The sequence below is a fragment of the Lipophrys pholis genome, assembly GCF_963383615.2.
Source record: "Lipophrys pholis genome assembly, chromosome: 2".
NCBI classification, from domain to species: Eukaryota; Metazoa; Chordata; class Actinopteri; order Blenniiformes; family Blenniidae; genus Lipophrys; species Lipophrys pholis.
In genome coordinates, this window is record NC_137636.1 from 17,375,718 (window position 1) to 17,402,556 (window position 26,839).

General features: G+C 42.3%; 2 protein-coding genes across 2 annotated transcripts; both read right to left on the bottom strand.

Annotated features, from left to right (window-relative positions):
* Positions 1 to 228: 228 nt before the first annotated feature.
* depdc7a (DEP domain containing 7, paralog a) lies at positions 229 to 9,484 on the bottom strand. The gene is made up of 9 exons (XM_080489598.1): positions 9,365 to 9,484; positions 5,503 to 5,959; positions 3,937 to 4,067; positions 3,637 to 3,829; positions 2,528 to 2,748; positions 2,262 to 2,404; positions 2,061 to 2,186; positions 1,621 to 1,699; positions 229 to 1,491 (listed from the first exon to the last, which is right to left on the bottom strand). The coding sequence occupies exons 1-9, from the start codon at positions 9,378 to 9,380 to the stop codon at positions 1,268 to 1,270; spliced, it is 1,590 nt and encodes a 529-aa protein (XP_080345724.1). The 5' UTR covers positions 9,381 to 9,484; the 3' UTR covers positions 229 to 1,267.
* A 5,916-nt stretch (positions 9,485 to 15,400) lies between these two features.
* Positions 15,401 to 26,573, bottom strand: qser1 (glutamine and serine rich 1). Its single transcript, XM_080490418.1, has 13 exons — positions 26,300 to 26,573; positions 24,191 to 24,300; positions 23,888 to 24,025; positions 20,445 to 23,750; positions 19,673 to 19,977; positions 19,190 to 19,306; positions 18,532 to 18,665; positions 18,249 to 18,433; positions 18,002 to 18,139; positions 17,822 to 17,919; positions 17,458 to 17,604; positions 17,209 to 17,304; positions 15,401 to 17,097 (listed from the first exon to the last, which is right to left on the bottom strand). Exons 1-13 carry the CDS (start codon positions 26,407 to 26,409, stop codon positions 16,957 to 16,959), a joined length of 5,025 nt encoding a protein of 1,674 aa, XP_080346544.1. The 5' UTR covers positions 26,410 to 26,573; the 3' UTR covers positions 15,401 to 16,956.
* Between the last annotated feature and the right edge of the window lie 266 nt (positions 26,574 to 26,839).

Below are 26,839 nucleotides of genomic sequence, written 5' to 3' on the forward strand. Positions count from 1 at the left end.
ACTCTGAAATCTACTTTGATATTTTCTCAATTTGGAAATAACTGCTGCTCTGAGGAACTAATTACTCAGTTACTTTGTTGAGAATCTACCAGGTTATTAATTGCTTGGATTTAGTTTCAATTTACTGATCATGCCATTTATAAAGCACCAATAACAAACTAAAAATTAACAGAAACAATGAAACTACTCAAGAATAAAAACTTCTTTTTTTTCATTATCTTTTATTTTCATTATACAGAAAGACGGGGTGTAAAACATTTTATAGTTGACAGGGAACCTCAGTAGTATACAGCAGCATTAGATGTCACAATTATGCCACTCAGCTTAAAAGGAGACTTGGTATCGAACTGAAAAAAACCTCACTGAGTCGAGGCTGGACGCACAATATTAGAGATTCCCTCAAAGATCTTCTTGCGTGGAGGGAACAGACTACATACCCTTCCAGGAGTCATCGGTCGCTTTTTCCTTTCAATTACACGTGTTGCATTGAAACACAGCCATGTAAATGTAAGAACGTTTGTGAAAAGCCCAAACAAGATGTTTTTGGGTTCAACCTGGAAATGTGACAGCGATTTCCTCAAATGGTTAAAACGATAATTCAAACCTCATTTAGAAGCAAACCCTGACGATGCCACTAAAACGCAGCTAAAAGATTCCCGTCGCAAAAGAAAAACGCTCCCAACATCTGTTTCGTTGAGTTGCTGCAACCAGCAGAGAAGAGCCAGAGGGCCGACTCATGAATGCCTCTTTCTGTTTACTATAGTACAACATCAGACTTTTAAATTTCCAATTTCCGTTTGAAGGTTGCTCACTCATAGTTATGCCCTGCATCACATTGTATATGAGAAACCACATGAACATTTTTTTTTTTTTAATTATTATTACTAACACTGTTCCTATTGCACATGCACAAAGAATCTGCCTATTGAAAAGCCATACGCCGATAATTCTATGCCGACCGCAGACTTGTAACGCCATCAAGATGCACTGTAGACAATGTGAAAGGCCTCTGAAGAACCCGGGGTTTATTTAGTCTTTCTCGGAAAGCAACAGTCTGACAGGGACAATACATGTTAGTGTCCTGCACTGAACAAAACATGTAAGACTCAGTTCTTAAATATCGCAGCTTATTAAGACATTTAAAATTCACATTCTTTTTCAGTAGTCCTGGCTATTTACAACTATAAACATTCACTCTCAAACCGGAACCTCATTCTCGCACGCTATATCACACGTTTGCTTCTTGTATGTTGGTTACTAATAAATATTACTGTAGCAACATCTTAACAGTGGACAGTCTGTTTCCAAAGTACTGGACAAAAATCTCCGGGTGACCTTTATAAAACTGCCCCAGCAGCCGCCTCTTTTCTTTGGTGGAGAGTTTGGGGTTCTCGTGGATCGTCTGCAGTAAGGACAAAAGCTCCTCTTTAGTAGTTTTTTGGGCATTTTCCGAGTAGGCCTTAGGACTTGATCGTGTGCAGTATGTTAACCCTGCAGTAAAGACAGGCAGAGGAGGGGGGGGTCAATGAAACAAGGGCTCATCTGCAGTCACACCACTTTTTTAGTTCAAGAACTGAATGTAAAAAAAGAAATGAGAAGATACAAGAAAAATCTCCAAACCTGTTATCAAATCTGGATCCTTCCCCTTTACTATATTAATTATTCTGTCACTAACCATCTTGTGTAACGAGCCGGGAATCTGGTGGAGGAGAGAGGAAAAATAAGCCATGCAGCCTCTGTTTATCCTGACTATTTACCTCGGCTTTCAACAGTCATACCATACAAACTAAAATGTGTCAATAATGTTATTTTGATTGTGATAATTATGTCACCTAAATAGAAAAAAAAAAATCATAGAGGAAAATAATGTCCATCACAGTCAAAGTCTTGAGATGCAACGGTAGTATTTGACTGCTCTTAAAAAAAAAAAAGTAGACTGCAATAATATGTGATCAAAATAACCTGCATAACCAGCATTTCTATAAATCTGCCGGTTTGGCTGATTGCCATGTCGTCATACTGAACACACACGGGCGAAGAGGGAAATCAGGGCCACTCACTTTGAAGAGATCACAGTGGTTATCCATCATGAACAGAACCATCAAGTCCACCTTTCCTTTGGAGAGTCTCCTGCTGTACACGATGGCACTTGAGAAAGACCTTTTCACCGCCATTCTGTTCTCAATCTAAGTGAAGCACCTTGTGTTAGTGAATATTAAGGCCATGATGCATGAGAATCATCGCACTAATTGCGCACAGACCTCTTTGTGCAGCTTGATCTCCTGCGGCGTGGCTGCAATGGCCATGAATCGCAGAAGCCTACGCAGCTCCTCCCGGCTGCGTGAGTCCTGCAGCTTCAGGCTCAGCTGTAACGTCTCCAGAGCTTGCTCTTGCTTCCCGTTCACTGTCGGTAGAAAACAAAAACATCAGTAAAAACAAGTCCAAGGAACCTAAACTGTGGGTCACATTCGCTAATGCGAATATATATATATTTATTTAAAAAAATGTTTTTAAAGCCAGCTCTTACCGAGTAGTTCTGAGATACCAGAGTGGATATCGAAGATGTGGTTGTTGAGCAGAGGCGGTTGTTGTGTGTGTCCATAATGCTGAGCCAGCGCCTGATAGAGCAGCTTCTTACACTGGAGCAGGTCGTCGGCACAGGCGGCCAAACCGCGACTGACCTCCACCACCAGGTCGTCGGGCAGAAACTCAAGACAATCCACCGCCCCTGACATCCACGCATCAGCCCTGAGGAGAAAGGAACGTGTCAGGACAATCTTACTGGTTTCACAGTGTATGAGTGTAGAGGGGAAAAACATGAAATAGTAAGGAGAAAGAGAGAGGTGGGATGAAAATGATAATCTGGACAAATAATGTTGATAATGGTTTTGAAAACTGTCAACAGATTTGTAAAAATGGAGCCACATAGAATAGAAATTGAAAATAGTATAGTATAGTATCGCATAGCAAAGTTGAAGAGCTGCTCCTTTCATTGTGCAAATGAACAAAATGTAACAAACACTAATGGTTCGAGAGGAGGTGTAGATTACGGATAACTAGTGGTCAACAAGTGCATTCATCTTTCTTGGCTGATTTAGAAACACTTTGTGGAACATCGCACTGTAAAACTGTTCCATCCATTCATCTTTAGAAATACACCATTACAGGTAGAAGTTCAAATTCATCAAAAAATCTAATGAAAACACACAATTGTCAACAAGAAGATTCTCTTTAGATAATAAGACCAAATTAATTATATTAGAATTACCTGTGGTAGATGTATCATTAATCCTCATTAGATTTTGAGAACGGGTCAACTGTTTTTTGCTTTTCTTTATGTAAAAGCTTCACCTTCACTTTTAAACAAACCAAGTTAAGTAAAAAGCACCGCCAAACCTCTGAAGCTCTTAAAAAATGTTTCTAGTTCAAGACATTATTTTAAGACTTAACACTGCTCCATGTAACTGCTGTTTTGTTTTGTTTTTGTCATTGACTAATCAAAAGAATTTAACCTTGCCACCTACATGACGAAGCATGACAGACACAAACAAGTAAACATTCTCTGCAGAGCAGCAAGTGAAGGAAAACTGTGCAATACTAATTAAAAAAAAACCAAGCAGCATCTTGAGCACTTACTGTGCTTCACTGAAGGCTTTCAGAACCTCTCGGTCCAGGTAGCTTGATGTGTACAACAGGTCCGGGTCACTGTCCATGCCATGCAGGGGAGCCCGTGAAGCACTCTTGCCCTCTAACAAGCTCTCCAACAGGGGGAGCTCTATCAGCTGCAGCAGTCTAAACACTGCCTGCTGGTGCCAGACTTCATCCACCACTGTGAAAAACACACAGATACAAAAACCTTAAGTGTCAAAGACATGAAAACAGGGCGTCTGTTTGCCGTTTGTGCCCTCGTGTCTCATCACACAGAACGTGACTTACACTCCTGCGAGAGGCCGAGGTTGATCATCTGAGGGGTGATGGTTGAGCTGAGGTTGAGGTTTCTCAGCACGTCCTCCAGTGATCTGTCTGTTTTCACGGGGGAGTTTGGGGGGAAGCTCAGCTCCTGTCTTCTGAAGAGTGGCATAATAACAGCAATCAGTGGAAATGATTGAACTAAATTTAAACAGACTCTTTGCTAGAACAGATGCAGCAGCGTGTCGCCAATGTTTTTCTTGTACCTGAGATTCGGTCGCAGCTTGCTACTGTGTTGATTACATTCATTTCACAATAAAAAAAAAAAGACAAAAAAAATAAAAAAGAAATATTGCCCAATTTTGACCACAATGCTCTCTCTGATGAGCATTAAAACACATGCACAATTCAGCCTTTCAGCCTGGTATAAATTGCTCTCCCGCTGTAAATAACTCGGTTGGATTAAACAGTTAAATCACATGGTGACTCTGAATGTTTTCTCTCCTGTCAGAACCATCACATCTGTTTTGGTCCAGTCTGACAGTCTCACAGCATCAGATTGAAAAGAGAGCAGGGACAAACTGCTGAGGCCACGTGTTGGCGCCTCGTGTGTCAAGCATTCAGCCTCTTTTTGCAATGCGATAAACAATAACCTCTAAAATCGATGCCATCTTTTCAAAGTGATGGGGATTTTGTGATTCAAAGGATGTTGGTCTTTTTCCTTTGAAGACTCCCAATGCTGACAGTCAGCTGACATGTTTGGCGGTTTGACACAAGGAAGCTATAGACACACTTTTTTCAGCTGAGCATAAAGACTTGAAAAAAAGAGTACAGGAACTAATCTTGCTACGTGATGACATCTGTTTATCGTCTCAATCTTTTGTTGTTTTTATCCAAGTCATGGTTAACATTGGTCTAAAAGACAACATATAAACACCCTGAACAAGTCCCCTCAGCACTGAAGGCTTACGATAATTTAATGTAAAGGTGTGTATTGACAAGAGGCTTTCTGCTAAGCTGTCTGTATGTTGGCTTAAATTCTTAAACTAAATCAGCTTCAACTTTAAGTCTTCACTTTAACCTAACTAGACAAGTTACTGCAACTCACAGAGCGATACTGTAGCAGTTTTTTTTTTAACATGTAAATGTTGGTATGTATATTTGTTACCGGCTGAGAAAAGAAAAAACTGTTTTCGCTCTATATATTCCTTGTACCATCTTAAATGTGCCGTTTTCTGTAGCTTCTAATGGGCCATGTATAGAAATGGAAACATGAAACATGAGAAACCATTTCCTTTTAACAGTTTCATATTTCTTAAAATGCTGCATTTAGGTTTTTATCATGGTCACACACAAAAAAAAAAACTCACGGGGTGAAATTGATTGAAAGTCAACAGTTGAATTTGACAGGGGCCTTTATCAAGACGTGAGCGCACGATGGGACTTGAAAAGTTCCATTTAATGCATCAGCAGTTCTCATAGGCAGGAGATCTAAAGCCATACTGGATCGAGGATTAGCTCCGGCTATGAGGAGAGGGGAGAACAAAGCAAATCAAAAGCTGGACCTGAAGATGTTGTGACATGAGTCTGTACCTTTCACGTGATGGACTGTAGCTGCTCTTGTTCCTGTTCATGCTTGGTGAGTCATAGCCGCTCTCAATAGTACTAGTGGAGTGGGAGTTTGTCAGCGGTGATGAGGAGCTGGCGGCTGGACTCAGAAACCTGTACAAACTGCAGCTGCTGTCTTCAAATGAGGCTTTCTTCTTTTCCTTCCCAAACACCTTAATTCCCACTGGCTCAAATACCCTGGAGTCCATGAGGGCCTGACAGAGACGGACAGCCTTGTAGCGCGGCACTGCCTCATCGCCAAAGAACCGGTTCAGGGTGATATGCGCCAGCACCACATCCACAGCCTCTGAGCCCAGGAAGCAGTCCTGGTAGGACTTCAGGTTGTGGCGCCGTCGCTTGACCTCCACATGGGTGTGGAGATTGGAAATGATGCTGGTCCAGATATAGGTAGCCCGGAAAGGCTTCCCAGCCATGCCTTGCTCTATAAAAAGAAAGAGTGGATGGAAAAGGGTAAACAAACAGAGGCACAGAAAAGAGAGCTTTAATAAAGGTGACAAACAGTGATATGAGTCACAATAAGTACAACAGCACACAATCCAAAGGCAAAACGTTGTAATCATAATATTTTTAACATAAACTGAAGTAAGAAAATGTTCGTTTGGTAAATTATTTATTTTTAGCACAGTACTTCTTGTGATAAATCTAATGTCAATTACATAAGCTTTTTAGCAGTGAGAAGAAAGTGCGACCTATATACTCAGGTCTGCTGCCCATCCCACAAATGTTTATTCAGTTATTTTTTAACCTTTTATAAGGGAAATAAACAGGATGTTGACAAATACTACAACTTATTCCAGGTGGAGTGAGTCAGCCACAGGGAAACACACACATTCACAGTCACATCTAGGGACAATTCAGGCTCATCAGTTAACCTGATGTTTTCGGACTGTGGGAAGAAATCAGAGTATCTAGAGGAAACCAATGCAAGCACAAGGAGAACATGCAACCTCCACAAAGAAAGACCAAGCCCAGATCTGAACCCATGACCTTCTCACTAACCGCCATGCCTTTGTGCATCACCCATTTCTTCCGTGAATCAGAAAAAGAAATACATTTAATCAGAAAAATAAGCTTTAACATTTCCTTACACTGAAACTCTTTCATGGCGTATTCAGCTTTCCGAAGGATCTACTTATTATTCCATAACTTACATTCTCAGCTTTGTCTCTTGACGGAGAGATTTCTCAGAAATGACAAAGAATCGGGCCGTCTGTCTTTACCAAACACACACTCCCAGTCCTCTGTGTGTTGCTCCATAATCAGAATCTGTGTTCAATAGACTGTATGTGGGTGTAATAGCATGATATCAGAATCACTGCATCTCACTGAGGGAAAGAACTGAGCCCCAAACTTTCTTTTGAGAGATTTATCTGTAGTGAAGGACTTAATTCAAACGGAAAAATTAAAGACATGTTTCACGGCAAACAACAATAGCCACAAGGGCCTGATTTTCTTATCGTGACAGAAAACAGTACAATCTGACAATACAGTTCACTTCACTCAATCAGAAATGCATCAGGAAACAGAGACAATGATCTTGTTGTTACCAATTGTCTCACAAGAGATAAACTGATATGGTTCTGCTACTGCGTTACCATCAGCCCGTGCACAAAAAACCTGCAAATGGTCCATGCAAATAAACACCGACATGTTCAATGGTAAATCCTGCAGTCAGCCAGCATCTCTTTTCTTCGATGACTCTGTACTTCTGTATTTGGTAGGTCTTTGGCGATGGGATGAGACTGGCGTTATATACCCAAAGCCAGACCAGTGACAGAAAAGCAACAGTGAGAGACGGTGGCCTCAGTGTGTTAGCATGGCTTTCATCTCACAACAGGAAACATTTAAAGCCTGTTGAGCAAATGTTAGAAGAGGATCTAAGAGACCCACCGAGCCAGGAGTCATAAATCAGGCAGTGACAGCAACAGCCAGACTCCATGTTATGATAAACCCAACATGACAAATGCAATTACTGACCCATCTGTAAAGCCTGTATAAGAAAACACCTGGGAGCAGGAAAACAGCAGGCCGATGTTCTCCTGCTCATTTAAAAAAGAAAAAGAAAAAACGAAACGTTCACTGAGAACAAAGGACTGTGTGTGGTACATAATCTTGGTGATCTAGTGATTAATGAAATACACTCACGTCAAACTGCTTCTCCCCCCCAGGTAGGAAGAAACAGAGCAGAGCCGAATATTTGCATATCGGGGAAAACAACACGGGAGCTATTCCAAGATAAATACATTTGAAGCAGTGCAACATTTTCTAAGCAAAGTGGTAATATAATATTAACAGCTGTATAATGGACGTTAAGATATTTAAGAGTTGGACAAAAATAATGTAAATCAGGGGCTTTAAAAGTGTGGGAGGATGAATCCCAGCTCCCAGAGCTTGAACCACACTGCATCCAACAAACCACAAACTCTCACACTTTGTTTCAAGCCAAGAAGTAATAAAAATAGTTAAATATCTGATCTGTTACTTTGAACACTGAAGTCTTGTACAAAAACTAGTGAGGACAATTAGAGAAAAACTGCATTAAGGAAATCCTTTACTTAGGAGTTAGGGCCGTGGCCATCTGGAGAATCCCCTCAGGGGTCCCTGGATTACAAGTTACACATCAAATCCGGATCTGATCAATATCCACTAATGCTTGTTAAAAAAGGAAACAAAAAAAAAAAGTGGGAGGTCAGGTGGGGGTCGAAGCAATCCTGGGAATCCGGCTGCGCTCTGTCACCTCTCGTTGCTTGTGCCAGGCTGAGATTTGAGCCCCTTTGCATAGCTGATCTCTATCCCTGACACCCTGCTCCTATTTATGAAGAAATAGATAGAGAAGGGAAAGGGAAGAACCTTCGGACAGTAGAGGGGACTTTGTGACAGAGCAGTGCCCTGATTTTCAGCACAACAGTGCGTCTTGTTTGCACACATCAGGGGAGGTAAATAATCGCAGGGGGAGCGGCGCGTAATGGACACATGGGGAGTGTCGTCCCACTCGTGATCCCGGAGGTACACACAGCTCTATGAATCTCAACTGTATTCTGCAGCAGCACAGGTTAAACAAAAAAACAAAAACACAAACAAGCACGTTGCAGTCAACCGAATAGGTGCTGCAACAAGTGTCAGAGCCAGTGATCCCAGGTAATGAAAACGCAGCTTGGCACCATCAGAGCGGTAACAGCAGGTTGTTAATAACCCGTGACAGATGCCTTCATTCCGCCAACATGCTGAGACTAGTGAGACGCAAGCTTTAGGGCACACGCTGAGCCCCGGTGGCTTATTGGCCCGTATGGATTTGAACCCTCATATCCTGTGAGAGAACTCATGGCGATCTTTACGCAAACATAATTTCCCCGTTGCCTTGTCTGTTTTCACACAAACACTGCGCTCCTGCAGGCTGAATCCTCAATGAAAGAAATGCCTAACAGCCCATTTGAAGGGAGATGAGGGCAACTCGTATTTCTGACAAGTGACTGATTAACAAATGTGGAAATTTGGGACCTATTAACCCCTAGTAATTGGTGACACATTCTAACTCCTTTCACTCCATATTCAGACAACAGCTTATTTACAATAGTTCGTCTTTTTGGTCACAGATTTAGGATAAAAATGAAGCAACCTTTAGAAAATAAATCATCCAAACACACGGCGTGCGTAAAGTTATTTCAATAATGATGCAAATCACATAAAAACACATTTGAAAAAAGTTTTCTATCACAACAGGGGGTAAGGTAAGCAACAAGCCCAAACTCTTAAGAGTACAAACCCGTTTCACTCTGTAACCTGTGCATTAAGAGTGATCATTAAATAGATAGAGAGTTGGTATTACCTGGTGGTCTGTGCATGAACAAGCCCCTCCAGTCTGAGTAAAAACAGCCATTCAAACCGCGTCTCAAACTGGCTCTTAGCTTCTCTACGTGACGCGCGTAACTCACTGTGGTCAAACCCCGAAACCGTCTCCTCCCACCCTGATACATTATTCATGTCCCAATCTCCGCCCTGCCTGCGTGACTAGGAGGCTCCTGCTGGTTCCTTTAACTTCAACAAAAGGTGAATTACCTCCCCTCTTTGTACGTCAAGCCACATATTCCTAAACTAGAACTGTGATAAGTGAGATAATCAGCCACGACAGTGTGGATGTTACTTCCAACCTGAGGGAGGAGCCACTGATTTAATTCCTCCATAAGTGGATACCAAACCTTACATTTAGGGCTCACCAAGATTCTATCAAAATCACTTGACGTTTCCGTTTAATATTTGTAAAGAGAGTCGGTGTTCATTTTACAGAAAAGAACCATAAGTACAATCAGAGGGAAAAAATACAAAGATCCAACAATCCAATTATGCATTCAATTAAAATTGTTAAAATGTTATAGATTATTGTGTTCTGCAAATTATGTGTAAAGCTCATAAACAAACCCATCTACTCATAAACAAGCGCAATAACAGACTTCATTGGTCAATATCCAGAACAGATTTGCAAAAAGAGAAAGGAACAGCAATCTTCTTAAAACCAAGATTTAAAACTAAATTAATGGAATGCTGCATTTCTGTAAAAAATAGGTAAATTATAAAACAATCAACAAGATTTAAAAAAAAAAAAAAAGTACATAATTACAACCCGCATATTGTGCTAATATAAAGAAATGAAGTAATAGAATGGTAGAAAAACTCGGATGTAAGTGAGAGTGGCTGTGCAGGCCTCTCAGACTCTAAAGTCATTTTGTGTGTTTGCTGTGGGTTTTCATTTTAATGTGGGATATAAAGGGGCGGATTATATGTTCATACTTTCTCCTGCTCCCTTTCATTCAAAACTTTGGAAACGTATCTTTTGTTTTGTTTCAGACTGTATTGGATTACATTTTTTTCTTTTCTTTTCTTTTCTTTTCTAACTAAACTAAGCTAAAAACAAACAAACAAACATATGTTTTGCCATATGTTGTCTTCAGCATGAGCTTCTTCAGTGCAGTTAGTAAGCTATTCCTACTGACACTGTTTTAGAAATGTTTATTGTCACATACAAAATATTTATTTGTGGCAGTGATGGCCTGGAGGCGAGTGACGCGACCCTGTGCTTGCAGGTTTGAGCCCCACTTGTAGGCTCCTGACCTCCAGCTGCTTCCATTGCTCCTGCCACACTGAACTAAGATTAACTATAAAAAAGGGTGACCATGGCTGAGTTTGGAGAGTGGGTCATCTTCCAAGGTTGGTGGTTCTGATGTCAAAGTTTTGTTCAGCAAGTCACTGAATCCCAAATGGAGCCTCTTTCCATTACCATTGGTGTCTGAGTGTGACTAACAGTGTAACAGTGCCTTGAGACGTAAATGCACAACAACAACCAAAAAAAAGACATAAGGTGTCATTCAGACACTTGTTTACCTCAAGGAGATCATTAGGGTATCTAAGGGAAAAGGTTATTTATAACTTATGGTTGCTATAGAACTTTGAGATAGAAAAAAGGAGGGGCCACAGGAGACTACAAGTGGAGGTATATTTCAAGTACATACAAGTGAATCATTATGCTTTAACCAACAGCCATTGTTAATGCTTATCCCACAATAAAAGTCTCTCATCACTTGTGTTAAGCAATTTAAATTAAAACTTTTTTTTTTAAAGTGCTTCAGTAAGAAAAACCTACAAACTCTAAAAAGTTGTAACACAACATTTTCCTCACCAAGACACAGCCTTAAAGTCTACACTACATTCACACTGGACCTACATCTGTCATTTCAAATCAGATCTCCACATTCTATGACAAAGGCAAGATACTTTGCAATGCTGACAGGAAGAAGACAAGCAGTTTCAGATGTCCTTCAGTCAAAACGATCGACGTGAGACAGAGGGGGCCTCAGGTGTCAGCAATGGCCCTGTTGCTGTTCCACCCCGTGTTCTGCGTGAAAGGTTGTTACTGAATTTAAAAGTAACACAAACACACACCTAAGAGTAAACACACACCAGGCGGTGTATGAACAGAACTCATGAACAGAGGCTTTAACCTGGGGCCTTGTCTCTCCTGGTGTTGTCTGACAATGGAAAAGCAGTAAGGTGACACTGTACAACTCAATGTTGGCCACTGACAGAAAGGGAGACTGAAACGTAGACTGCTATTATCAGGAGACACATGCAGTGGTGAGAGGCGAGGCTTGGAACCAGGGTAAACCGGTTTGTTTACTCTCCGCTTTCATTATTTTTCAGTGGGAAAAGGGTCAAGAGCAGCTCATAAATACATTAGCTTGTAACCAGCTGATAACAGGAGAAAACAGCACAAACTCATAAACTGCAAACTGTAAAAGTCTAGATGGATGTTTTTCTGCTGCTGAGCTGCTTTGCAGGTTTAACTAATGAAGTTCATTTATTTTGTTTTCAACTACAACTATTAAATGCAGTTTATCAAGTGAACAAAACAAAACATCAAACAATTCTAATTTAATTGTAATTTGTGTCCAATGACTCATGACTCCATCCACTTCCTTCATCTATCATACACTTGTATTCTCGTCATTTTAGAATACAAAACAGCAGAGTGGGTTTGGAGGATGAGCCACAAACCGTAGTCTGTGATTTAAATCTGGCTTTAGCAAGGTTTCTCCCCTGAATACAAACTGCAGTGGAGGGAAGCAGCGCAGAAGAACGTCTTCTGTGTCCATTAAAGCTTTTTATTTGATGGAAACAAGGGTGATCGTTCAAAATTGCCAAATTAAATGACAAGTTTTACTTGTATAAAAAAGAATCCCCAAGTTCCAGTCCTGTGTAACTACAATACTTATTCAAAGCAGTAAATACAGGGCATCTAAGTTATGTCTGAGAATTACCAGTCAGCAATATAATTATTATTTTATTAAATAAACAGTAAGTTTTGAGACGATAAAGAGAAAGAGTGTAAATACACAAATGTCTTTGTGGTTGGAGGTTTAAACAGAGATAGCATGCACAGTGAGTCTGAAGTGAGAAACTATCAAGCTCAAGGGGAAACTGGTTTCACAACTCTTGCCCTGAATGCAGCGCACTAAGATGCTTTGTAAACTCGTCCTCAGCTGAGTTCAGTCCTTTAGAGACAAACCTGCTCGACAGTCACACCAAGAATGAACGAGAGAAACAGAAAGAGGAAGTCAGTACCTTCACAGCCAGAAATCCTATCCGACAAAGTCAAAGCAGTATTTGCCATGCCATTATTTTGCCTGGAAGGCTTTGCGTAATTCTTTTTTAATACTTATCGGTTATGCATAGTTTGTCAGGTTAGTCAGTTAAAGTAATGATGAATGGCAAAAGAATTTTCTCCGGACCATTTACAATCAAAGGTATTTAAAATATCTGAATAATTCAGAAAGGGACTAAATGAAGGTCACAAGGCAGGAAAGAAGGTGGTTCTGGTTTCAAACTAAACGATGCAAATTGTACATGAAAAGCTTTTATATAAAGACAAGTATTTCAAGATTGCATTTAAATACATGTACTTAGTTACATTGCATGTCTGCCTGAGGCTCTGACATAAGATGTAGAGATGTTAGAGGACCACACCTGGTTAGAAAATAAAAGATCTGGTTGTATAATCCATTTGGATTTGATCATCTCTGGCCAGACTGAGTGAATAGGGGGACTGTGACCACCAGGCATAAAGTGAAACGTTTTGCATTTACTAACATACTTTTTGAGAGAGAGAGAGAGAGAGAGAGAAATGTTTTTTGAGAAACTGTATTGGGGCATTTATTGTGGAGAGCGTGGGGTTTTGCATTATTAAAGTGTCCTAAGAATAACCTGTTATGGGTCTATTTTAGTTAGTGGGAGAGTGTTCAGCTATAATACAGATATAATGTGCTTTTACCATTTTTTATGTGTATTGTGTTTGATGTGTATTATTGCCTGGGTAAAAACAACGCTGGTGGGGCAAAGTACGGTAAAGTTCCTAAAGTCCTCTAAACAACCACCTGCCCTTAAACCTGGTGAATCCTCCATAAAACACTATCTGAAAACAGTCACATCAAAACTGTAACTCTAAAGACCCCGTCACAGATAAAAGCTGCAAACTCTGCAAGTGTTAATATCACTGGGTAAATATAAAGCTTCATCATCATCATCATCATCAGTGTTTTGAGTATTTTGCCGGGGGACATTTTAAAAACTAGAGACAGTCCGTGATCTGCTGTCTTATGCAACACACATTTGTCCCGTTTCTGTGCCCTTCTCATATTCTCATGCTGCTTCGAGGGTCCCATCAGTCCGTCCCCCGCATATGGAACAATGCAGTGCATTAAAATTCATGTGCTTTTCATCTGGAAAGCGGACGCTCAGTATCTATCTGCACCAGTTGTGCCCGTGCTGGAATCCCAAACGCTTGCCTGACTGGCTGCTGTCCTCCGCCCCCAATCCTCCCCAACTCCAGAGCACAGAGGACAGAGGCTTTCCTCACACTGCCGGCGCTGCGACACAGAGACGCTTTTGTTTATTTGGGGATTGCCAGTCATTTTTCTCTTTCTTTTTCTTTTTTTTTTGCATTGTGACCGTACACTCATATTTAATTCAACAGCTCCACGACCCTTACAGACGACACAACGTCAGCCACCCATTCCCAGTAAATAGTTGGGTCATGAGAGCATGGTGGGTGAGCGTCGCGGCCAGTTTCTGGCCCTGACGGACGTGAGCCAATGTTAACTGTGCACATCCACCAAGCCACACACGTTTAACATGAACAGACTGTGCTGAGTTATAGGGGCAAAGAAACATGTTGGCTCTTTGCCACTGTCTGTGATACCAGGAGTGAAAACTGTGATTGGAATAAGGATTTTTCTTCTTCTGAGGAGGTATTTCTATTCTATTGGTTGCAAGGTTGGAAAGCAGAGTTCACCGACACCTCCAGCGGTGTTGCATCTACAGAATGAAGGCCACGATCATGATTTGCATTTTTGATACGCATGATCGGAGAATACTGCTTTAAAATTTCACACACCAACAACACCGTGATCATTTTGTTTGTGTGATCTTTAGATGAAAATTTACTTCTGCGTTCTACTTTGTCGTCCTCAGCTGGACCTCAGGTTGGATTGTAGTGTTTCTGAGGCACATTGTCGTGTGCTTCAGTCTGATGACTGATTCACTGTTCAGCTCAATAATTATTTGAAGGAAGATGCTCCAATACAGGTGGTCATTGTGAAGGCCACAAAAATGTTATCTTCACTACCTGATGGTAAAATTGTGACAGAGTACTCAGAGTACTTGTGAGAATTACGGCAGCCCTTTAAATGAAACAGAAATAAATGAACGTCTTCAGTTTTAGTCAACAACAGTGGTCTGTAACCTTTATGACCTAAAGAGCCCTTTTTTGTCACTTTGCAGTAAATCAAATTTAAGTGGAGCCGCAAAACATGTTTACCTTTGAAATGAGGCGAACGCAGCTTAAAAAGTATAATGCATAGTTTTGATGTACATACAAAATATTGCATTCATGAAGTTTTTGGACCTGATTTTAGCTGTTTTAACCTTTTTTGTTTTTTAAGACAGTTTAGTGCAGTTGTGCACGTTTTTTCCCGCAATTTAAACTTTTTTTCTTTAAGTAGTTTTAGTGATTTAAAAAATTTTTAAAGCCCTTTTTAGCCATGAGTTTAGAGTCTTTGCAGGATAATGTTACTGACAGGTGGACATCTTTTATGTTGTCGTCAGGAGACTGAATTAAGAAGTGGAGTGATATATCTCCACCAGGGACGTTCGGTGACATAGTAACTGTTTGGTCAACACTACATGCTCACAGTTGGCACAATATGGAGAGATGAACCCTCCATGATATGATTGAAATTCTGACGTATTTCAATTTTAGGAAATGCAAGGGTTACCAAATTTCTCTAACCGGTGATAAAAAAAACCCAACAGAACATCAAGTCCATGCCACATTTTATTTACAAACTGCATCATTGAACACAATAATTTTTTTTATAGCATTAAATTGGTTACCAATATAAAAAGGTCAGATTTGGAAAACCGTGAAAAGACAATGAAAAAGTCTTAAAAACTGTAATGACCAAGAAATAATATTTACGTCTGTGAAAAATAGATATGTCATAAAATGTGGCCTAAGTCTGTAAAGCAAAATAAAGAAAAACCCTATTTAATCTTGTCCTCCAATAATAAGATTAATAAAAAGCAGTGCCGAGACCGCCCTGATTCTAATACATTCTCAAAAGCCCAGGCCGTCTGCAGCATCAAAGGGAAGTCCGTGATATAGATACAACATTCTGTTGCTGTTCTTCCACAACCGAATTTCTGCAGTTTCAAACTTTTCTTCTTTTATACAAAATGTACATTACATATTTATAGGTTGGCACTCCATTATAAAATGAACGGTTTTAAAAACAGTATATAACTACAGTCATATAATATATAACAATATAAAGTTTGTTTCTTTTTACAATAAAATCAACTATATGTGAGCCTACATGAATGATCAATGAAGGCTGCAGAAGTCTGAAGTCTGCATTTTGTATTGGCTGTGCTCTATTTTATACTGATTGCTTTCTATCTAGTGCATATTTACTGGGTATGATCTGGCATTTAAAGGTACGGTGTATCAGATGTAGTGGCATCGAAAGGCGAGGCTGCAGTAGACGCTCCTCACCACCTGCTTCCGTCGAGGCTACAATAAACATGAAACCTGTGAGGAGAATGAATCGGCATATTTAGAGTCCGTGTTTGGTTTATTTGTTGTGGAAAACAGTAAAATCGTGAAAGTCAAACTCTGCAGGCTCCATGGAAGAGGACCTGCTCAAATCAATATCTGAAAACATGCAGGACTATGACCTTCAGGACCAGGATGAGACGTCTCTGGTCTATGATCATTAGACACTAATGACAATGGCGTTTTGAATGCTACAGAACCCCACACATCTTTAACCTGCACACACACACACACACACACACACACACACACACACACACACACACACACACACACACACACACACACACACACACACACACACACACACACACACACACACACACACACACACACACACACACACACACACACACACACACACACACACACACAAAGTACAAAACAATATGAATCTACGAAACTGCCAATAAAAGACAGGCCTGTAACTATAAAAACCTACAAAGACAAGAAGACGCACAATATGGACGTCCTCCAAGGCAAAGTCCTCGTCCTCTGTTGATCAATGTGCTGCTTTTTGTCTGAACGCAGTGGCAAACGGTATAAACTGTGTTCGATCGTTCCCCTGCTTTTTCTCAACGGGTTACCAAACACTTTCCAGGCAACTCAGTTGACGGGTCCCTGATTTAAACCTCTGTGGACTGAAGAGGAGACTCACTCCATCTTTCTCAGCTCCCCGAGGCGTCCTCTTGTTTTTAAGCGCTGAACTTGTGTCGTTTGTGCGTTGGTTCTTCAAAACTGAGCCAATCGAGGCTGAATCACCGGCAGGCCTGCTGCACTTGATTGATTAGCTCCCCGAAGCGGTCAAAGAGCCCCTCTACCCAAACTCCATTCTGCAGACACTTCTGCACAGTTTCCTCCTGCCCCAGGTCTCCCGCCTGTATCCGCAGGGACGCAATCTGTGGGACACGACAATATATCTGGAGTTAAACCTGTAAAATACTGAAATACAACCAAATCTAAAGTCATTTATCATTTATACAGACATGAGGTACTGAACGTTATCTTACCTCGTCCTTACACATGAGGTATGTGTGGTACTTGTAATGCTGCAAGGAGTGGTACAGAGAGAACCACTGAGTTTTCTGCTGGTCGACTGTATACTCCTGAACACAAAGGTGAAGAAAACTTAACCAAATGTTCAAATTCTCTTCACTGAGTATTAGGAACTGAAAGCTCAAACAAAGGCAGTGCCAATAGTGCCACTGCGCCCTCTGCTGGGCATGTGTCGAGAACACCGTGACCTCGGGTTGTCTTACTTGAGGCACTTTGTTGGACATCTTGTAGGGCTTCATAGTCTTTTTGTTGTAGGCCTTTCCACTGAGACGGACCTTAAAAGCTGGAGTTTCCCCATCCTTCTTCAGCTCAGTCACCACTGAGATCTCTGGAAAGCTGTCCAGTGCCGTCTGAAAAACATGCATCATATTACAATCTTGCATTATATTTTTGATGGATGAACATGTTACCAAAAAGGACAGCGTGGAATACTCTGTATTTTACAATATTGCACAATTTTTTTGATCATGAAGCCGAGTAAAGGAAGCTTTTAAAACAGAAAAATTGATGCAGACACGCAATACACAATTGTGCAAGCTAATATTACAGTTTCGTACACATGGTTACCTTCAAGACATGTCCTATGTGCAGCTTGTGAAGCAATCGTTTCCTGTTGTCCGTTATCATCCCATCCACTCTTTTCATGTGGGGCAGCAGCAACTCATCTGAAAGAAGACAGAGTCAGTGAAACAAACTAACGTCACAGTGGATTATCATATACTGGTGAGCCAGAGAGAATTCATTCACCGTTTGCCCTCTCAAGTGCTGCCATCACATCTTCATCTAAAGCGACGCTGACGAGCAGTTCCACGAAGCTCCTGAATGTTTCTTTCATGGTTCGTGTGTTGAGGATTCGTGAAGCGAATGGCAACGGGGGGTTTAACTCTGAGTTAAAGTGGGAGATAAATCATCCAGAGAGAAAGGAAAACGTTTTTTCCCCCCAAAACTACAATAATTTTTTGGGGGGGCTGGGGACCCCAGTAGTGTCACTCACCATCATCTTCACCTTCTTCTTCTGCAGATGATCCTGAGGCAGTGGGAGAAAACTCCTTCCATTTCCGCCTCTTTTTAGGTGGAGGCTCTGCCCGGGGTTTAAGTTGTTTGGGTCGAGGTTTTTGGCTCTGGAAAACTGAGGAGGGGGCGGCTGTCAACCCCAGCAAAGTTTTCACCTGAACACTCCTGAGTGGCAGAACAGCAACAGTTATACCAGTGAAGAGCCGTTTGAGCAAACAATTTATTTAGTTTTTTTAACTATATCAGTATTACTCTCAGCATACCTCAGTGAGCTAATGGGCTTGCAGCGTGGCTTCCGACTACAAACGCGTACATACTCCCTTTTGTTTACAGTATCCAGAAATTTCACATACACCCTCTGGTACATGGTCTTTGCATCGCCGAAGTATCCAAGATACTGCGCACACACACACACACAAAAAAAAAAGTCAAACTGCAGGTTTAACGCTTGCTGGTTCACATTCTACCGTACTTGACATGTGACCACAATCGGACTCCAGAGGGAAACGGCCTGTGGGAGAAGAAGATGACGCCTTCCGCAACGTTCACGCTATATACAGATGCTACACGTCAGTGTGTGTTTATCAGTTTTGAAGATTAAATTGGAATCGATTATGACCAAATGAAGAACATTTATCAAAAAAGAAAGACTTTTCTCTCAATGACGTAGAAGTCAGATAACATGTGACATGACTGTTGAGACCTAGATAGCTTTAGAAAACATCAGATTAAGTATTGGATATAGAACCAAGTATCAAACTTATGGCAAAAGTAGATTTAAGGAAGAAAAGAAAAAAAAAAAGAGATATCTGGGTCACACATGGGCAAGAAAAGTCTGCTTCAGGTCACTTTGCCTGCTGAGTGAACGCAGCCTCAGATAAACAAGCATACATGTGTGCTGGCAGGTCTGGTCTCACTTACACTGTTTGTGGCTGAGAAGACTCTCTTCCCATCTCTCAGCTCAGGCACAAATTTTTGCAGCAGAGCCTTCTGGACTTTCCAGATGGCTGGAGGCTCACTGCCCTCGCTCATCGTCACCTGAACAACCGAGAACAAGAGTCAGTATGTTACAGATGCTCTATTACGGGTTAATTAATCGATGAAAAATCTGTTTACACAAGATTACATGACAGCACTTTTTGTTTTTTTAAATGGTTGAGTCACATGTAGAGTGGTATGCCAGATTTCACTTGGCTCAAAAAGCTGCACAATATGAGGTTAACATGTAATATCCCATTATGTTGCAAACATTGTGGTAACGACAAGCTCTGCAATCTAACTAAAACTTATGAACATAAGATTTGTTCTCTTTCTAAATAACAGTGCTCCTGCTTTCACCTTTTACCCAGCTGTGACTGGGCTCTTTTTTATCTTTATTATCTATATTAAGTTTCCAACTCGTACCTTTAAGATTTCGATATCCTCGTTCCTGACAACAAACTCGTCTCTCTCCCGATACATTCCCTCTCCTCCGCTGTCCGACAGCTCCTCGTCAGTCATCCCTTCAATGGCCACATTAATCAGCTGAATGGCCAACTGGTCTGGTGGGGTCTCTTTGTACTCCTCTTTGGCCGGGGGCACCGGTGATGCTACCGCTGGGCTTACAGTGTGTGTGGGAGGGGCTACTTGTGGCAAACGGGTCTCAGTGACAGTGTGTGACATGGTGGGGAATTGATCCGGCTTCATCAGCAGACCCTGGATTTGGTTATCTGAGGGAAGGTTGAAGGAGTACAGGCACGTTGGGTTTTTTTCCTCAGAAAGAAACTCACAAAATTACAATTTAACTGCAGATGGCAAACATAAATTAAAAGAATGCCACAAAAACAGAGGAAATGTTTGAATTAAAGTGTCTTAGTGTAAAATTTTAAAAATGATTTGAATTTGAAGGATTTGAACAGATGTGGTTTCTAATTTTAGCTTAAATGCTCAAAACATTCAAAATCAAATAAATGTCTACTTATCAACAGAAATAATTAGATATAAGCTGTTTGGAGGTTCCTTTCTCAATGTGAACCGAGTTTTAGATCATAATTAATGTTTAATATCTCTTATCCTGGCCTTCTCAGTTTGTTTCTCGAGGTGGATATTGAAAACGAGGATGACATTGGTATCGACTGAAACGTGAAAAAAGCAGTATGAGAGAGGCGTACTTAAGCTTTGTCTGAAAAGTTATTACCTGTCCTGGTTTTCCGATCGGCAGACTCATCCAGAGCAGAAAGTGCCGAGCTGATGCTGTTCCTCAGAGCCTGGTTCTTGCCAGTGTTCTCCTCTTCATCTGAGCTGAACGATGGCAGCGTCTCCAAGTTCTTTTGGAGATCTTCATCGAGACGCTTCTGCTGGGAGCTCACCAGTGGGGTATTCTGGGGTATCAATACAGTGGGCAGAGTTTCCACTTTGGGAGGCAAAGCCGGCAAAACGCAAGGTTTAGATGAGGTGCTGGACTTTCTCGGCCGGCTGATTGCTCGCGCAGGACTTTGAGAATATTGCTGTTTGGGGCCAGATTTGATGAAGTCTAGGAAAGAGCCAATGAAGCCAGTTTTGACTTCTGGCTGTTTCTCTTCCACTTCACGAATCTTCTGCCTGATTCTCTCCTGCTGTGCACAACCCTCATACACACCATGTGAGCCAGATGGTGAGCTGACATCACTACCCCTGGAGTTTTGCCGCTTTGCTTGCCCACTACGCTTGGCTGATTTGGCCAGTCCGCCATCATCCTCAGGACCACCTGGTTTTGTGAATGACTTGGAGCGAACCTTCTTTTTAGGAAAATCTTCGCCACCTGCAACTTCCATGAAGCCGTCCTCTGTTTTAATACACTTCCCACTCTCTTTCGCTCTGTTCTGGGTGTCTGAGGGCTCGTACACCTGCCCCATTAAGTGATAGTCATTCTCAGAGCTCCTCCCATCTCCGTCGGCATTAAGCTCACTTCTGTTGTTGTGGTTAATGGACTGACTGTGACAGTCTGGTGTCATCTGAACTCCATTTAGTGTCATGGCCATGGAATGGGTGTTAGTGTTGGTCATGATTGGCTGCTGTGCTGAGGAGAAACTAGGCGACATGTGTCGTATGTCCACAGTCTGGAAGGGACCTTTGGAGTCAACAGGGCTTGCCATCACTGCCATTTCAACCTCAGCAGAGGACGAGGCTTTGACAAAGTCTTGTGGTGTGACGCCACAAGCTGCAACAGTAGCAGCCAGGATGTCGTCAACATTTGACAAAATGTTTCTCTCGTCTCCAAGCAACACTGAGTCAGGAAAGCAAATAGAGTTCAGGGCAAAGTGGTTCTTGGCATCAATTGGCTCATGAGTTTCCGACTGGCTGTAGTGGTGTTTGGATGAAGAGGAGCAATCTGAGCCTGTTTCAGACACCAGGGAGCGCTGCTGACTCTCAGTTCCATTGACACTAGGATCCAGCATGTTTCGATCCATTTGAAGATACTGGACATGAACAGGGCCCAAACCGTGGGTTGGTTGGATACCTTGTACCGATGTCACCTTTGAGGAGTTCTGATTATGATGAACAAGGGGCTGCTGGAGCAGAATCATTTGGCTGGGCTCGAGGAGAACCTGAGTACTTGGTACGGTGATGAACTGGGTGTGGGCTGCAGAAGTCTGGATGTGAGACTGGGTATGATTAAGGGCCTGTTGGTTTTGTTGATTTGGCTCAGAGGATTTGAGTTGAAGAGTGTGCTGGGCTGGATGTGAAGACACAATAGTAGAGTTCGTAGTTTTTGTATGGGCAGTGTCATGACCATTGGTACTGCTTAAATGAATGTGCTGTTGACCAAGAGGACCCAATCTTTCATCCTTTATCTGCGCTATATTTGTGTGACCTATTCCCATTAGCTGATCATCAGAACGCGAGTTGCTTCGAATGACACTTTGTGTTTTGTGGTGATCATCCAACTTTGAGACAACATAGATGACATTGTTGTGAGAAGTCATATTGATATCTGTTGCAGAGACTTCCATGGATGATTGCTGAAGAGATCCAAAGTCCTGGAGTGGAAGCTCTTCCAATTTCTGTTTACTGTATGTTGGTTTTGTGTCCTGTGCTGAAGATCTTATATCATTTTGTGATGTTTGAACAGTTAAATTGTATGTGGGTAAAGACAAGACATATTTATGAGACTGTACTTGCTCCTGGGGAAGAGTACCATGTGTTTTACTACCAACTGAGGCCTGCATGAGGGTATAATCCACTGTAGAATTTGATGCCGGCAGACCCTGTCCACATGTCTGTTGGTATGAAGAATTGAGAGGTTGGCCTGTGAAGTAGCTTTGGGACTGAGTCACTGAAGCTTGTTCCTGTGATTGAGATGTAAAAGTCACATTTGAGGCACCTTGAGAGTGAGATGTGGGGTAGCTCTCAGAAATACCTCCACGGCACAAGCCTCGAACCTGGGCTCCATAATCGATCTCTTGCTCTTGGCTCAGTTCAGGAGTGGACGAGTAAACAAGAGTGTGATTAACAGACGCAACACTGTCGGACTGACCAGGTAGTGAAGGAAGAGTCTTGTAAAGTGAAGCAAGTTTGTCTGTGGTGGGATGGGAAGTCTGTGACTGTGTGTGGGGCGTCATATAGGTTTGAGATAAACTGTTGGACATCAGGCAAGATAACTCGACAGTGTGCTGATTAGCAATCACTGAGTTCTGTTTCTGTTCAGGGGATGAGAAAGATTCAGGAGAGTGTGTGGTCAGGCACTGAGAATTACTCTCTTCATCCCCGTCAGAGTGTGGCGCTAGTTTGGATGAGCAGTCTTTAGCTTTTGATAACAAAGTGGATGAATAGGCTTGTGACACGCTATCTGTTGGGGAATCTTGTGGTGAGGCGTGGACTCCATGAGTAGAATCTGCTCCTGTGGAGGGGCTGCTAGTTACCGGGGTCTGACGAGATGGGTCCTGCTGGTAAGTCACATCTGCTTGGCTGCCTGAGCCAAAATACCCCTGTAAGGATTGCTCTGAATTGGGCAACTGCTCTGAGGCCATATGGCTACTTGAAGGCCTCTGGTGGTGTTTGATCACACTACATTCACGCTGAAGAGCTCTTTCAATAGAGCCAGAGAATACTGTAGCCCCAAAGGGCTGAGTGGCACCGTGAGGGGAAGACAGGGATGAAGGTAGAAGGCTGAACTGTGGTTGAAGGAGGTGGGGTGCTGACTCCTGGGCTGAACGGTAAGTGGAAGACTGCACTGGCAGAGATGAGCCCAACGAAGGGGTCGAGAGATGAGTGAAGGCCAAGGCAGTGGGAAGCACGGATTGGCTGGCTTTAAGATGCAGCAGGGAATCATGATGAGGAAACAGGCCATTGGTGGAAGTGCTGAAGGCAGGATCCTGAAGAGTCAGGGAAGGGTTGGTAGCATAACTCCTGGGAGGGTAGGCACCAGTGTGCTGATAGGATGACAGTGCGGCAGGAGAGGGGAAGGTGGCAGTAGAAGGCAACGCACCAGTAAGATACAACTCTGTTGTTGAGGAATTGGTACCTGCATGGGAGAAGACAAACAAAGTTCAGGGAAGGGAGCATGGATGAGAAGTAACATGTACAGATTGTTGTGAAACATCAGTTTATTATATTGATATTAGCTACTTTTGGTTAATGAGTGAGCAGACACGTTCTTACCAGCAGGCCATGATGGCGGTCTAAAAGGAGGAAGCAGGGAGGCACTAACAGGACCAGCCTGAAGGCTTCTCGACTCCATGGCCGATAGGAAGCTCATTATTGAGGTCTCAGGAGTATTACTGTTCGATTCAAGTGATCCTGACAACCAAAACAAACAAAAGAAAAAAATTAACACAAAAACGCCCCAAGGTGCAAAAACTAAAATAGCCAAGTGACTAGAAGCCACGAGAAAGATTTTCGTTTATTCATCGATACCAGACCTTTGAAAACTGAAAAACAGTATTACCAACATCCTTCACTCACCTGCTGTAGCAGGAATATTGGATGTAGTGTAGGTGGGAAGCTGGTGTGTGGAAGAGTAGCTCTGCCGCTGGAGGAGCTCTGCATCGAGGTGAGCCGCACCATAACTGGAGCTACAAGCACAAAACAAATGTACAGTTCAGAGATTTCGAGAACAATAAGCAGCAGTGAGCCACCCAACTAGAGTGGAGTCACTAATCACTTTTACCTGCCGCAATTTAATTTTAAATAGCCAAAATTCACAGTTTCAACCAATAACATCAATAATTGTAACATAATTCTCAAAAGGCGTACACTTTGTTTAGTTTCAAGACGATCTCATTGATGGAGCTTTACTTCGATAGTTAACCAGGTTTCTACATCCCAGCAAAACTCTTCAAAATTCTGTTTGATTGACTGTGGCCAGGGCCTTTTCAGCACAGTCGCTCAGGTTGGCTGAAAGGCTGACAGAGAGAACAGTCTCGGTGGTCCCAAACATCTTACATTTCTCATTACATGACTAAGACCCAACGTCGTCCGGAGAACACTCAAAGCTTTACAAGTCATAATGTCAGCTCCATCTCTTGTCAGATTTTGAAATCCCACAGCGAGTCACAACTTCAAATGGGTAAATCTTCATATTTGATCAGTGCCCAAGTGACTTTTGTTCACTCTTTACACAAAATAAACTCCTTTCATGTGCTCATTCTGTAATGTGTTTACTGATCAGTGATCACAAAGTCAATAGAGACTAAATCTATCTCCAGAATGATTTCATAGATATTTCAAGTTTATCATTGATTTGGTTTCTTTCCAAGAAACCAAATAATTTCTTTGGAAAAAGTTTCTTTGGAAAGTCATAGAAGTCACAGCTAAGACTAATAACTGAATTCTGAAAGGGGAAAATTAATGTTTGCCATAATCTTAATTCAACTTAATAAATGTGGAGGTAATTCAAACAAGATTCCTTCTGGGAGAAAACCTCAAATCCTGTGTTGGAGGTTGTAGCACATTGAAACTTTACAGCTCATATAATATAAAGTTGTTTTTTTTTCTCTCTGAACTTTAAAAAAATTAAACCAGTTTAAAAAGATATGCCTAAATGCTAAATCCCTGGTTAGGATTGTTGATGTTTAGGAGTATTTGGATTTAAAATCTATGACAGACTTGGTCATGCTTCTTGGTAACATTTATAAAACAGTCAATGTGATTTTAAATGGTGCTGTTTTGCCAGAGGGTAAACATCTGTGGATGAGAAGGACCAGGATAAGAAGTTGTTTACTCATTGTATCTGTTACACAGAAATCAGGAGTTCCTTTAATGTCGCCCTTCTCCTCTAAACTATAATGGTAAAATAAAAAAACTAATGGAACACATGATAATACTAGTGGAATAATGAATTTGGGCCAATCTAAACCATCACTGCGCATCATAATGACCATCTAACAAACATTTGATTTGACCTGAAGCTCTACCTGCTCAAAAATGACACCTAATGCTGCTTTTGTGAACTATTTGAATTCCAGTAGCAGATACATCAGCTTTGCCGGGCATGGTCCATCTGAGTTATTACAACCTGCCAGGGGTGAATCACTCAATTGAATCTCGGAAACGTTTGCAGTTGCATTCATTCCTGTTTTTGCACCAATAACCCTCACAGATTTCTGCAGCCTTGCTTCAGAAACAACACCAATCACAATCAGTGCACCTACTGACGTGCATGCATTGGTTGTTATTGAGGCTGACACTGAGGAGCACCTGTGTGTGTGTGTGTGTGTGTGTGGGGGGGGGGGGGGGGGGGGTCGAAAAGGTCCTTAAAAGACTATCTAGTAGTTCAACTTGATGTTTAATGCAAGTCAAGTGTGTTTTGGAGTTTTCCGTCCTGCTCCTGCCCATGCTGGAGAGAGAGAGAGAGGGAGAGAGAGAGTGCTAGCGAAACTAGCACGGCTCCGGAGCCACTGACAAGTCAGCCGCTGAACTCTCATCAAACCCCCACAAATGCCCCCGATGTTTCCCCACAACCACACGGACTCCCCCCCCCTCCTCCTCCCGCACTCTTCTCCACCACAAACTAGGCCCTCCATCACCGAGGTTTCCTTCAGAAGGTGACCCGCCCTCTCCTTCATCTCCTACCTTGGCTTGTTGGCAGCCGAGCCGCGGTCATAGGCCCACGAAGCGACGGTCTGTGCTGGTGGAGCCAGCGCGTCCGCGAAGCTGGAGCTCGGGTAGTTTCTGTCCATCATCCGGCGAAAGATCCACGTCCCCAACAACGGAGCTTCGCGGGGCAGCGAGCACACATCGTCGCAGCCCGAGGTCTCTCCCACCCGCTCCACTCAGCGCAGTGTGCACTCCGACGAACCCGCCGTCAGGGCAGCCGTGTCCCGGATAAAGTATCACCTTTCCTCCTGGGTGATTTCGCTATTTTTTCTCCTCCATCCCCCCCACCCCCCCCCCCAGTCATGTAACTTTAGTCCGACAGGAGCTCTCCGAGGCGCGGACACTTGGCTGCAGCTAGCAGGCTAAACGGAAACTTCTCTCGGAGCTTATGTGCAGAAATGCTCCGAGACACGCCGCTCGACTTTTGGAGAACAAGTATTGGAGGAGACGAGAAAATCCCGAGAGCAGCTCCTCCACCACACCACCACGACCAGCACGCCAAGGGGAGCACGTGAC